The sequence below is a fragment of the Phalacrocorax carbo genome, chromosome 16, assembly GCF_963921805.1.
Source record: "Phalacrocorax carbo chromosome 16, bPhaCar2.1, whole genome shotgun sequence".
NCBI classification, from domain to species: Eukaryota; Metazoa; Chordata; class Aves; order Suliformes; family Phalacrocoracidae; genus Phalacrocorax; species Phalacrocorax carbo.
The window spans coordinates 3277285-3289611 of NC_087528.1; the positions used below are offsets into that span (position 1 = coordinate 3277285).

Genomic DNA, 12327 nt, shown 5'->3' on the forward strand with positions numbered 1-12327 from the left:
GAATATGCTACCTTCTTCTCTCAACTGTAGAGAGGACACTTTTGGCTTGTTTAGGTCTCAGATGGAGGGACAGACAGAACCTCAAGTGTTTTTATATATCCCCCACAAAAATTTTCCTATATCGGTCTGACTAAACTCTGCTTATGCAGCCTGGACTAGGCCAGCTGCTTGCCCAGAACTGGCACGAGGTTTCACTGTTGGCACCACCTCGTAGAGTGGGTACAACACAGCAGTGCCGCTGTCCCTCCACCAGTCATGCCACGCAGCCCCACAGCCCAGGTCTGTACACATGATGTCCTCTTTACATCAGGACTTGAGGTCTGACCAAAATAAAATTAAAATTTTTGCTGGAAAAAAAGTGGAACAGAAATTCACATATGAAAAGCATTGCGTATTACCATTCATCTCTTGTTATTTCACTTTTTAGTTTTCTGGTTTTGTTTACCATAGTCCAGGGGAAATCTGTTTACTATTGTGAAAAATGCATCTGTTTCATTCAGGGCATCCATAAAGTGAGAATTAACAAGTTACAATCCAGATTATTTTAATTCTGATCGTACATTTTCTCTTGCTATGTCAGTCATAACAGAAAAGTCCCTATCTTCACTTTACTACACAAAGAACTGACATGATTTTACCTGGATAAAAAGCTATTTTCTACATAACTGTATCATTTAATTAGATATTATGAAAATTTCTGCTCCTCTTAGCTGGGCTTTTCCAAAGATTTTGTATTATTCATGTATTATACCACTGCTACTCCTTGCTTCAGCAAAGCACTTCGGCACATCCTTAATCTAAGTTGTTTTATACAATTACATATTAAGACTCAGATACAGCAAAACAAGCATGTCTTTTAAGTTTTGCACTTTGCTGAATCTGTGTATTAATGTATCACAATAAAATCTAAAGAGGGTGACTAAGTTTTTAGCTCGCAAGTATGAAAACATGCTGCCTAATAAAAATAAATCATATTATTTATTACTCTATTTTGCATCCTGTTCCACAGTGAGCTAAATACCTGTGACTCTAGAGCAAAGGCACAATTACAGACTGGCAAAGATGAATTGTAAAAACTTGGAGAGTGTGCCAAGGGGGCTACTGAAGATAAAAATTATGCACCTGCAGATAACTTTAAATCCCACTTGCAATTACTAACTGCCACATAGTACCCTCAGGACCATCTGGGCAAATGAGAGAAGACTCTGGAGTCCTTGTAGACTACTTTGTTTTCCAGCAGGTGCAAAAACATACTGTAACAATAAGATACTGCTTATAAATATGAATGTGAACCAAAAAAAAAAAAAAAAAAAAAAAGGCAAATGATGAAGCCAGGTAAATATACTGGAAAATAAAAAGTGGGAGTTGCAGACATCGTGGTGAAATGCCCTGGGGCAAGGATTTCACCCCCCAAAAATGGATTCACAGATGTGTACACAGCATATCCAACCACTGCATCAGTATGTAAGGGAACCTGTGGTTCACTGCAAGAGCAAATTTCAGAAAGAAAATTTAGGGCCAAAATCCCTGGTGCCCTTAACTTTCTGTTGTCACCCACACCTGTGCCAAGCAGATGTGAAACATGAGGCAGGCAAAGCACTGCACTTTGAGGAACCTGTTCATTACTCATAGTCACAATAAAAACATAAAAAGGCCAACTGAATGAATGTTAATAATTTAAGCAGAATTTAAGTAACACATGTTTATGGGGTGGGTCCGAATTTTACCTTAATATCACACTAACTCCTGGAAACCAATTTAAATTAAACTCTAATTGATGTAATTCTTAAATATACCATAATTATACCTCACGATAACTTCACTGCCATTACTATGAAGATAAAAAATACCTTGTAATACACAGGTAGAGAGAGAAGGAGGGATCCAGTCTCTGAGAGGACACACCAGGCCCCATTCTGTGACCCTTCGCTCCTGGGGAAGCCACACAAGTTTAAACACTTAGGATAAATCTAGCTGAAGCAAACTCCACGGTCAGGAGGCAAGGGAGCAGACATGGCCACAAACTCACTGCTCAGCTGGGCTTCAAGTTCTAGAGTTTTAAAAATGGTTGTTTCTTGGGGCCAATCTGCCAGGTTTCATTGTCCACTGAATTCATCGAGTGTGCTCAGCTGCAGCCATCCCCCCTCCAGTCAGAACTGGAAAGGCAGTGTTAGCATGTAGCTCATAAAAACCATTTTCAGGAAGGTGTTTCTAGCAGTTTCCAGGGGCAGGCAGTGCCACAAGGGTAATCACCTTCCTGTGGGGCACAGCCTCTCAGTCCCCTGACAGGAAGAGCAGGTGCAGTAGAGCCACGCAGGTCAGCCACCCTTCTGCCATCCCCAGGCACCTCTGTGGTGAGGAAACACGTCCCCGGAGAGGAGGTAGGTCCGCTGTCAAGCTGGTTAGTCTGGGCAGTGAGGCGAGGTGAGGTGAGGAGCAGGTGGGCACAAGGCTGAGGGCAGGCAAGGGGCTGCTGAGGCACCAGACATGGCTTCTCACAGTCCTCTCCACAGCCTGAGCCAAAGCTACTCATCTGTGCAGGATCAGAGCTGACATGGACAAAGCAGCTGGACTCCGGGAGTGGGGGACGAGGCCGCAGAGTCTGTGGGCTCGTCCCAGGGCTTGTCCCTGCCTTCCCTCCTGACCCTGGTGCCATGGAGGCCTCGTGCTCCCTCACTTCAGGGAGGTGATTCACTGCCTCAGTGAGGTGATTTAGTGACATACCCTGACCAGAAACAAGGTGTAAGAGTAATCCTAGCGCTGCAAGGCAGAAATGAGAGTGAAAATGGACTGTAATTACTTAAATTGCTGCTGGGTGACCTTTCACATGACATTTTACCTCAGTTTCTCCATCTGGGTAAGTGTGGCCAACACTACATGTGCCCTGCAAATTGTTCCAAGCTCTGCCACCAAAATTAATCTCTTTTTTTTCCTTTTTGACAGAAATATAATGCAAAGTTCCTCTCATTCAGATCTTTTATTCTTAGAAAAATCCAGACTGCACAATCCCATTTAGAGAAATCTCCCATCAGCAGCTCTTAACACACTCCCAAGCAGCAGGATTAGGACCAGCATAGGGTCAATCAAACACCTTTTCTTTCCAGCAGCAGCAGCCCATCCCTTCCATCACTGAAGCTTCCCACATGGGAAACAACACACCTTACCCACAAAAGGCCTTCCACCTATGTATGAAAAAATAGCTTGTTCTCCATAACATTTCACTTTCAGGGGATGCTACTGTTGTTATCCTTTCCTGCCAGCAAGCACAAATCTTTATCACTACCTTTTTCCTAAAGACAGAAAGTTTCTTTTCTCTGCAATGCTGTCAAACCAATTAATGTTCTTTCTAGTGGCCCAAGTATGTCCCCTTGCCAAACAAAATGTAGCTGTGGAAGTAGAAAGCTTTCCTGACTCGCTCCTTCAGTTACCCAACCGCCATCCTACAAGGAGTACAGCTACAGGCAGGGTTTGCTGGAGGACATTGTCATTCCAACGTCACTTCAAATGGTGCAGTTTTCCATAGTCACACACACCAAAAGACCTTTCTCTATTACTCGTTCTTTTTCTTTTAGCATTAATATGGCAAAAATCTTTAGGAGTCCTCCTGTGCTAGTCTTTCTACCCATGGTGGAACAGAAAAACTCTGTTCTGATGACTGTTCTTGAAGCAGAACAGGGCACCGTAATAGTTAACAGTAGGGAAGAACTTAAAATTGGTAACAACCCAAAAAACTGACAAGATGATGATTTTTTTAAAAAAACCATGTTTCCCTCTAAATCCATCTACTTGAGCGCTACTTCCAAAAGCTGAAGATGTCAACACATTTAGAGGGGGGAAAAAGGATAACGTTGCTTAGCTTCCTCCTCCATGCTTGTGCTTACAAGCCACTTTGGACCAATCTGTGCACAACTCTAGCTGTTGCATACTTAAAAGCCATGCAATATTCTGAGCTTGATCAAGTTAAACACTAATGATAAAGGGAAGAAGAATGTCAAAACGAACAGATAACATTATGGATATTATCTTATCTCTACACTTATTTTAGTATCTCGTTAAAAAGTACATTCTAATTAGTTATTTGTGAATTACAGCTGCTGTGATATTCTGGCAATAATGTTACAAAAGATAAAACCGTGGGGCATTTAAGTTTAATACTAATTTTACTACAGAAATACAAATGTTACACATCCATGAATTTAAACCAGAAATGTTTTCATATGGAAAAATACATCAAACAATGAAAAAAGCATTTATTTTTGTTAGTTCTGACCATTGCTTTCAGTACACTATATATGTGGGAACTGATCACCTCCCATTTTTCAAGATGACTAAAAGAAAATTAAATCTTTTCAGGCTGTAATTCTGGATAGGCTGTACCTGGCATTCCACAAGATCACAGAGACCCGCCGTCTAAAGCTTTTCTCATTGTCAAGCTTCAAGTTTTTGCAATTTATAAGGCCCAGATCTCAATTACACTAAAGCCACTTACAACATTCTCAGAGTTCCAAGGCCTCTTAAGGTGGTGTAAATCTAGGTTTCCTTATGCCTTTTTACCTCACTGTCAACTGCTCAGCACTGCGTGAAAATGTTTTCCATATTGACAAAAAAGAAGTTTACACTTATGGGCACCTATGTGCCTATGAGGCTCCTAGTGCTTGTCTACACCACCAGAAAGGCTACTATACGACACAGAATATAGGTCTAAAATGTTTCAGTCCTCTATTTTTATTACAGTAACAACAATGTGCTACTTAATCTTCAAGAAATTCCATTAAAAGACCCTTGACAGCTTTTTAACTATAATGATTAAACCAGCAATAAAATATTCTACTGCTTTGAATTCAACTGTAAACAGGTTGGGCCGCAAATTCTCCTCAATGCCAGATTATTATCCTTTTTAAAAATTTATTTCCTATTTATTTATGCTTAATGTTTCGATTCATCTATCACAATGGAATTATTTTGCTAACTGATATTCTCCACTGCGTGGACAGGCACTTTTGCACTTTCTGATGGTATGACAATGGAAATGCAGTCACACTGTACAACCTTGCCTCTAAACAAGCCATTTAAAATTTGATTCCTATTTTCTATTCCTTCCAACATGATGTATAGTTGAGATAAAAACAAGATAGGAGCAAAATAACACTTATCACAGTATGTCAGTGTTGTCCATAACTAACTGTCATCTAGTTTTGTCTGCTGCTTGAGCTGGTAATGAGATAATGATAAAACAGTTTTATACAGTCTTCTATTAACAGCCCAGATGGGCCAATCATCCACTTCAGTCTTTGCCATGTTAAGTTTAGCCATAAACAATCAGCAACGATGAAAACAGCATCTCCCTCCTCAGCTAAATTACAGCCTTTCAACCAAGCAAGAAAGTGATACTTTGACCAATAGCAACAAGTAAGCAAAACAGCCTTTCAGGGTAAGCAGGAATTCCTTGTTCACTGGTATACGAGGAATATTCATAATGCAAATAGAAAGCCATTTCAATCCTCGCTGAATTTAAAACTGAGCTGTTGTAGATTTAAAAATTGAAACCTTTCCAAGAACATCTGGGTGAAACTTGTCTACAACATCAGTTGTATCTTAAAGACTTAAAGAATACCCTTAAATTGAAAGTGCTTATTTGCGTTGGGGTTTTATTCCTGGTTTTAATAGTTTTGTCACAGAGGCTTGGCATCTAGTTCACGTGCATTAACAATGAGGCAACACAACAAGGCAAAGAGGTCCCTTTGAAAACTGGGTATCTTCACCACTAAGATCTGGAAAAAAATAGCAGCAATTACCAGTTTCTTTCCGTCAGTTTATTGGATGGAAAATAGCTCAGCATGATACGTGCAAAACTATTCATAAACGTTCCCTTCTACTACCTTTACATAAGCTAAAAATATGTGTGTTGTTTTGACACTTTAGCGCTTATCTGGTCACGCTCTAGCTGTAAAACTAACAATAAAAATAGAATGATGAAAAATACAGGACACACACACCAAAAAAAAACACAAAAAACCAGACATTTATAGGAGACTACAAGGCTGTTTCCATAGAATTTTAAAGCAGAAACATCTTCACACTTTTTGGAAAGGCAGCAACATCTCTGAAGTGAGAACGCGTTCAAGTGCTAAGGAACTGAGAGTCTTTGGATCCAACATATGGCCTCCATCCTGTGTTTGAATATGAGCAGGAGGATTGAATCCACGTGGATTTTCAGTAACATCAACAAACCCCGTGCAGGCATGAAGGTTTGCCCACACACATGAAGCTGTGGAGATGGGACAAAGCAGGGAAGAATACTATAATGGATTGGGTGCCAAAAGCTCTGTTACCAGATGCACCAGGCTGCACGTTACACCTCCCTGTATGTCCAGTGATTACTTTCTCTCATACTTATACATCTGTGCTATGAATAATTCCTTTCCCTAGGATATTACATTTCTTTGTTAAAAGCACCAGAAAAAGATATTTCTGTGACACTATTTGAGAATAATTAACTTGGTTTCAACACTTTTGTCCAAACATCCCAATGAACCATTCACTGTTAGTTACTAATGAACATTAGAGCCTTGGTATTCTTCTCTTCTACAAGACCACTTTAGCTTGAATTATCTCAGAGAAGAGTTATCAGACCTTGCAGACCATCATTCAACAGTTAATTCAAGCCCTGGCATAATTTAGAGTTCCTATAGGACAGCTCTGTGTTATGCCAGGTAATACAAGCTCAGAGACTTACAGAAGCAACAAGACAGAAAATGAAGTGCAACTGTGCCCAAATACACCCCTAGACCTCAGCGCCAGGAAACGCTGTGTCAGATGCTCAATACACAGTGGAATTCCCTGATAGACAGGGGGGTTTATACCCTCTTATTTGTTCATAATACATGATTTACGACCCCCCTGTGCTGCCAAACAGGCCGAAGAAGTTACGTCATAAAAGGGATCGGCCCCTCGGTGACTTGGGGACAACAGCAAAGGATGAAAACCCTTCCAAATAATAAGAGAGCTGTAGGGATTGCGTGAATTTCATCCATATTTGTTCCTGCAAGCCAAAACAATACGAGGTAATACATCAATTCATACGAAGCCACAAAGATGTTGAACAGGGTTTATAAATCATTTTGTTGATGGATTAACAGAAAATGTACATAGAAACCTTCTTAATCAATGCTCAGGACAAGAGCATTTGCTTATTTAAATGAAGTATCTTGCAAGGTTTTGAAAACAAAATCCCGGGTTTTTTCTTGAAATTGATTGTTAGTATCTAGAATCACAAAAAAATTGCTCATGGTTTATACAAATGAATATGTAGGCAAAGGTGGCAGCCATTATGGATCAACACCACCCCACCTGAGAACACTGATACCAATTAATCTTTGGTGGTATTATTACCAAGGAAGGAAATTTTTGACATCATACCAACAACTACGATCCTCTTTCTATATAAGCAGTAAAATCCCTGTGCCACGATTATCTGCATCTTCAAAGGAACAACAACCAGAGAGGTCTTATTTCAGCATTCTATGTACAGGACATCTTTACTTCCACTACCCTGTGTTCCTTCTACACTCTAGTATCATCAAAAGGAACAAAACCTCAAAAGTCGTAATGCAAATCATGACTATTTTTCCTCAGAGACTACAACTCAAAGGAATAAATATGCATTGTGACTTAAAAGGAAAGAGAGGGCTTTCACTTCTTTCTAAAGGATAGAAATTGTTTTCTTGGTCCTTCAATCTGTTATTTCTCATTTGCATCTTCACAAAGAAGCTAGAGTCTCCTTTCAAACAAGCAATTTCAAGTAGCAGAAGCCTTAATTCAGTATGCCAAGAAAACAAAAATATTCAGTTTACAAAGTTCACAGGTAAATTCTTTCCCAAACAGAAGGGCCAGTAATTAAAGAGAAAATTATTCCTAAATCTCAATATAATTTCTTCCCAACCAAGCAACCTATCATACACACAGGTAACAGACTGATAAAAAATATGTTAAGTATAAAATATTTTGAAAATATATCTCTCTTTTTAATAGATGAAATTACTTTCCATACACTAAATCTCACAAAAATTCATGCGAGACACATCAAAAAGCCAACTGTATAACTTCATTATTTAAGAAACACTGTGTAAGTGCTACTTTCAGCATAATTTATATGTAAACGTCACGTAAATACACAGCAAAAGACAATGTGACATAACACTGAACCTATGTTTAATAAGTAAGTTTACTAATAACGATAAGCTGACTTAATAGCCTATTCAATTCAGTGACTGACATCATCCCTTTGAACAGCAGCCCTTAACAGGCCCTAATCCAAATAACCACTGGAATTAGTAGGAGGGCCATCACAGGTTTAGACAGACATGAATCAAGCGTTTGCTCATGTTCAGGAAAGATCCATGGCACAGAAGACTGGTCTTGTATCTTCATTGCTGAAAGGACTGACTTAATAAGAAAGAAAAAGAAGACAAATAATAGCACCACATTCTTTAAATCACATCCCTGTAACGTGCAGCAGTGTGCTCAACTAGTGGGGTTTTTATGTGACATGTTGAATGAACGACCAGTGCTGAAGTGCTAAAAATACAGTTTCTGGAACCCAGTGTTGAGGCAAACCTGAACAGGCTTCATTACACCTTCCCTTACTTACACTGTTATCCAGACAGCCCAGCTAGATAATATGCTACAAAACATAGTGTAGAAAGCATGACAGAGGAAAGATACAAAGCATTAGTGCCAGCCAGAGATCTACAGATCTTAATCCCTTTTACCAAGATGACAAATCCTAAGGATTCAAAAAAAAAAAAAAAAAACAACCACCAAACCCCAACCATCCCTAGGAAGAAAAAAAGAAAGCCTAAAATGCATGCACACATCCTCCGTGTGCTTAAAATTATTTGAAACCACAGGTTTAACCATGCAGCAAAAGAACCCCACCATTCATTTATTCACTTTATTCCCCCAAAAAGAACAAAAAAAGAGAAAAAGAAAACGGAGATGGCTATCAGTCTGTTCTCGGTGCTAGAGGGAGTGCGATGAGAGCCCCTGCAGGACTGATTGCACTATCGGTTTCAGAAGCCTGGGTTCCTATGTTTGAGGATGAGGAAAGGAAGGGGGGAGATCAGGAAACACTGGCAGCTGAATATGTGCCATAAGGACCTGCACAGAATGGGACAGCTTCTTTCTGTCGCAGGATATTACTGTCAGAATGGCCAAGAAAGCTATGAGCTTCATTTTTCCATTCTCACTGTGATACTTTAACAAGTACCTAATTTGAAGGGAACCGGACAGGTGGCATATCACGCTGAGCTAAATAGATAAGTGTGAGATTTAAACGACAAGAGGCAGCAGGTTTTGCTGTTCTGAAGAACGAGAGGATGAATTATTCCGATGGTACCAATGGGCACAAGTGGAAGGTCAGCCTGGGGTGCTGCCGGCGTCACCAGGGGGCCTGGCAGCAGACAGTGCAGGTCTGCAGGGATAAAAGAAGGGCTGATGTACCCCATGGGCCGACAGCAACGCTATTTGCTCAGGAGTAAAGTTTTGGGGCAGGTGCAGGCAATACAAATGAACACTGCCACCCCAAATGCCAGCGTAAGCGTCGCCAGACCGAGGGCTGTAAGGGAGGATCCGTCAGGAAGCGCTGCAGAAGGCACAGCGGGGGCTGGTGCTGCCAGGGTGAGATGCTGCCGGGGCTGCTGGCGGGGAGTGGGCCCAGGCCCATCGATGGCTGCACAGTCCCAAGTGAGCTTTGGAGCTCTCTCTCCACCGAAGCACCTCCAGGCTGGACGCTGAGGTGTCCGCCAGGACCCCTGCCTCCCCCCTGCAGTGCCGTGCCTTGCCTGTGCTGCTTGCGTTCCCATTTCCAGACTTACGCAATGACTTGAGGGCAGAAGCAGCCTGCAGAGCAGCGGAACAGCAGGAGACGCAGGCAGCCTGGATCCCCATGGGGCTCCCTGAAGTGTCCCAAACTAGAAAACTGGCCACCTCCCCACTCCTGCCTCCTGCAACATAATTATTCCAGCATGACTGACGTGACAAATTAACCAGGCAGCCAGGGCTTTTGCAGTAGAAGGGAGTGTTTTCCCCAAGAATAAATTGTTCCAATCCTTTACGCTAGACACCTGGCCGTGCCTATTCATTAATTGGACAAGCTCTGGTGACAACTGAAATTACCTGACTTCTACATACTGGAGAAGAGAGAGATCTTTGCAAGCTTAAAACGAGAAGCCCAAAGCTGGAATCCCTGCCACCAAGGAGTTCTTTGAACGGGACTATTTTCTTTCTTTTTTTAAAAAAATTCATTTTCAGAGCATGGCCACAGTAAAGCTCCTTTTAAAAGCAGAGGCACGTTCTCCAGTGTCATTGCTTCCTTTGCAGACCCTGAACTGTGGCAGCCAAACAAGACAACTCCGCCAATGAACCGCAGACCTTAAGATCTACATATCAGCTGAGTTTAAGAACTTCAGGAGCTCTGAAATTCTGGGATTACCGCAACGTTGCGATTAATTATCACAATCAGCTACATTAGGAATGATAAGCATCTGCTTAATCAGTACACTGTGATTATTTATTGCAATCAGTGCATCAAAATTACTACACAGGTATCGGGATTAAGGGGGGGGGGGGGAAATGATGTTTGTTGATTTCTGTCACAACCCACTTGCAATACACCCTTCATGTATTTTTCAAGTACTGTTTTGATTTGGAATTTAACAAGAGGGTGTACCTCTTGCCCCTTGCTGAGGGGGAGCCCGGGAACCCTGAATGGTATTTCTCCACACACACACACATCCCCCCCAACCCCCGCCCTTTCTGTGCTAGCTGCGTACCTGAAATGCAGACGATGAAATTCGCTTGCAGAAGAAAAAGCACCTCCCAAACAATTTCCATCCTCCGATTCTCATGCCAAGTGCATCCCTCGGCGAAAAAAAATAACAAAGATCAATATCGCAGTTTGAACGATCCCAGCAAATTTCCTTTCGGACTTGCAGACTGTATTCCCCAGATGTGCTGACAACACATGTCCGAGCTCTCTCTCTTCACGGCTCAAGCGCGATCCCTTCCCTTCCTTCGCCCTCCAAAAAAGACCACGAAGCCAACTGCCAGCACCGGGCTCTTCCTCCACGAGTGAGAAAAAAATCCACCAGATTTCCCAACACGACATAGACAGCAAACCCCAGCTGCTCCGGTCCGGGGAGTCCCTCTTCCAGGGCGGCCAGCCGCAAGTTAACCCCAAACTCCGCACGTCTCGGCGGGCAGTGCCGGCATGCCGGGGGCAGGCGGGCGCCGGAAGGAGGGGGTTTCCCCTCCTGCTGCTGTAAAAGGAGCGGGAAGAGATTAATACCCGCTGCAACGCGTTCCCGCACACACACACCCCCCCACACCCCCACCCCCGCACCTCCGCGGCGCGGAGCACGTAGCTGCAGCCGGCTCCCTCCCGCCCTGCCGGGGCTTCTGCAATTCGCGGCGAGCCCAGGCGGCTCCTCCGCCCGGCGACTGCAGGGGTCGTGCTTGCCCCGCGCACGGAGCTGCCCTTCCCCGGCCGGGATGGCCCCGCCGCCCCCCGGCTCCGCACCCGGCCCCGGCCCCGCACAGCGCCCCGGGAGGGGGGGCAGCATCGGGGGGCTGCGTCCCGCTGCCGCTCGTCCCTCCCAAGCCGAGCCGCACAAGCCCAGAGCCCGCAGGCAGCGGGGCGTGCGCGCATCGCCGGCCGGCTGCGCTACGAACGCCAGTATTTTAAAACTTATTTAAACAAGAAGAAAAACAAACACAAACTTCTCGCGGTTTTGGTGGTAGGGAGGGCAACAGGGGGATACAGCCGAGAGTTAGCGAGGTCCGATCTGCAGTGCGATCTAATTGCGTTCCGCCAACCACCGTACTTCTGCAGAGATTCCTCCCCCCCCCAAAAGAAAAAAAAAAAAAAAAGAAAAAAGCAGTGTCAGTTTTGGGGCAATTTCTTACTTACCCCCAAATCCTCCTGCTTTTTTATTTTTTTCAGCTCATCGGATTTGCCACTCCCGCCAGCAGCCCCAAAACCAAATCGAGGTCAAGCTCCGAGCCGCCTGCTGCAGCCACCTACCCCCGCCTCAGCGGTACCGAGGGACCATCTCCCGCCGACTGCCCCCACCCTCCTCCTTCTCCTCCTCCTCCCCCTCCCCAAGTCCCACTATTTCGCCATTTCCCCGAGTAGGAGACGGAGCGGCGGGGCGCTGCGGGCTGTTGCGGGGAGCGGCGGGGCGCTGCGGGCGGCAGCGCGGGCACGGCGGGGCTGGGCGCGGCGGCGCGCACGGCCGCGGGCTCCGGCGCGGAGGCGGTGCCTGGGCG

General features: G+C 43.9%; 1 protein-coding gene across 2 annotated transcripts in view; it reads right to left on the reverse strand.

Moving 5' to 3' along the window:
* CA10 (carbonic anhydrase 10) overlaps window positions 1-12122 on the reverse strand; it is a 207296-nt gene extending 195174 nt beyond the window's left edge. Inside the window, exons 1-2 of one of the 2 annotated variants that reach the window (XM_064467009.1) lie at window positions 11969-12122; window positions 10833-11318 (exon numbers count right to left, since the gene is read on the reverse strand). In XM_064467009.1, coding sequence (XP_064323079.1) covers window positions 10833-10893 — 61 coding nt within the window. In that variant the 5' untranslated portion in view covers window positions 10894-11318; window positions 11969-12122. Of the gene's footprint in view, window positions 1-10832; window positions 11319-11778; window positions 11879-11968 lie in introns of those variants that run through there. The other variant, XM_064467010.1, reaches the window with a different exon arrangement.
* Window positions 12123-12327: the final 205 nt, after the last annotated feature.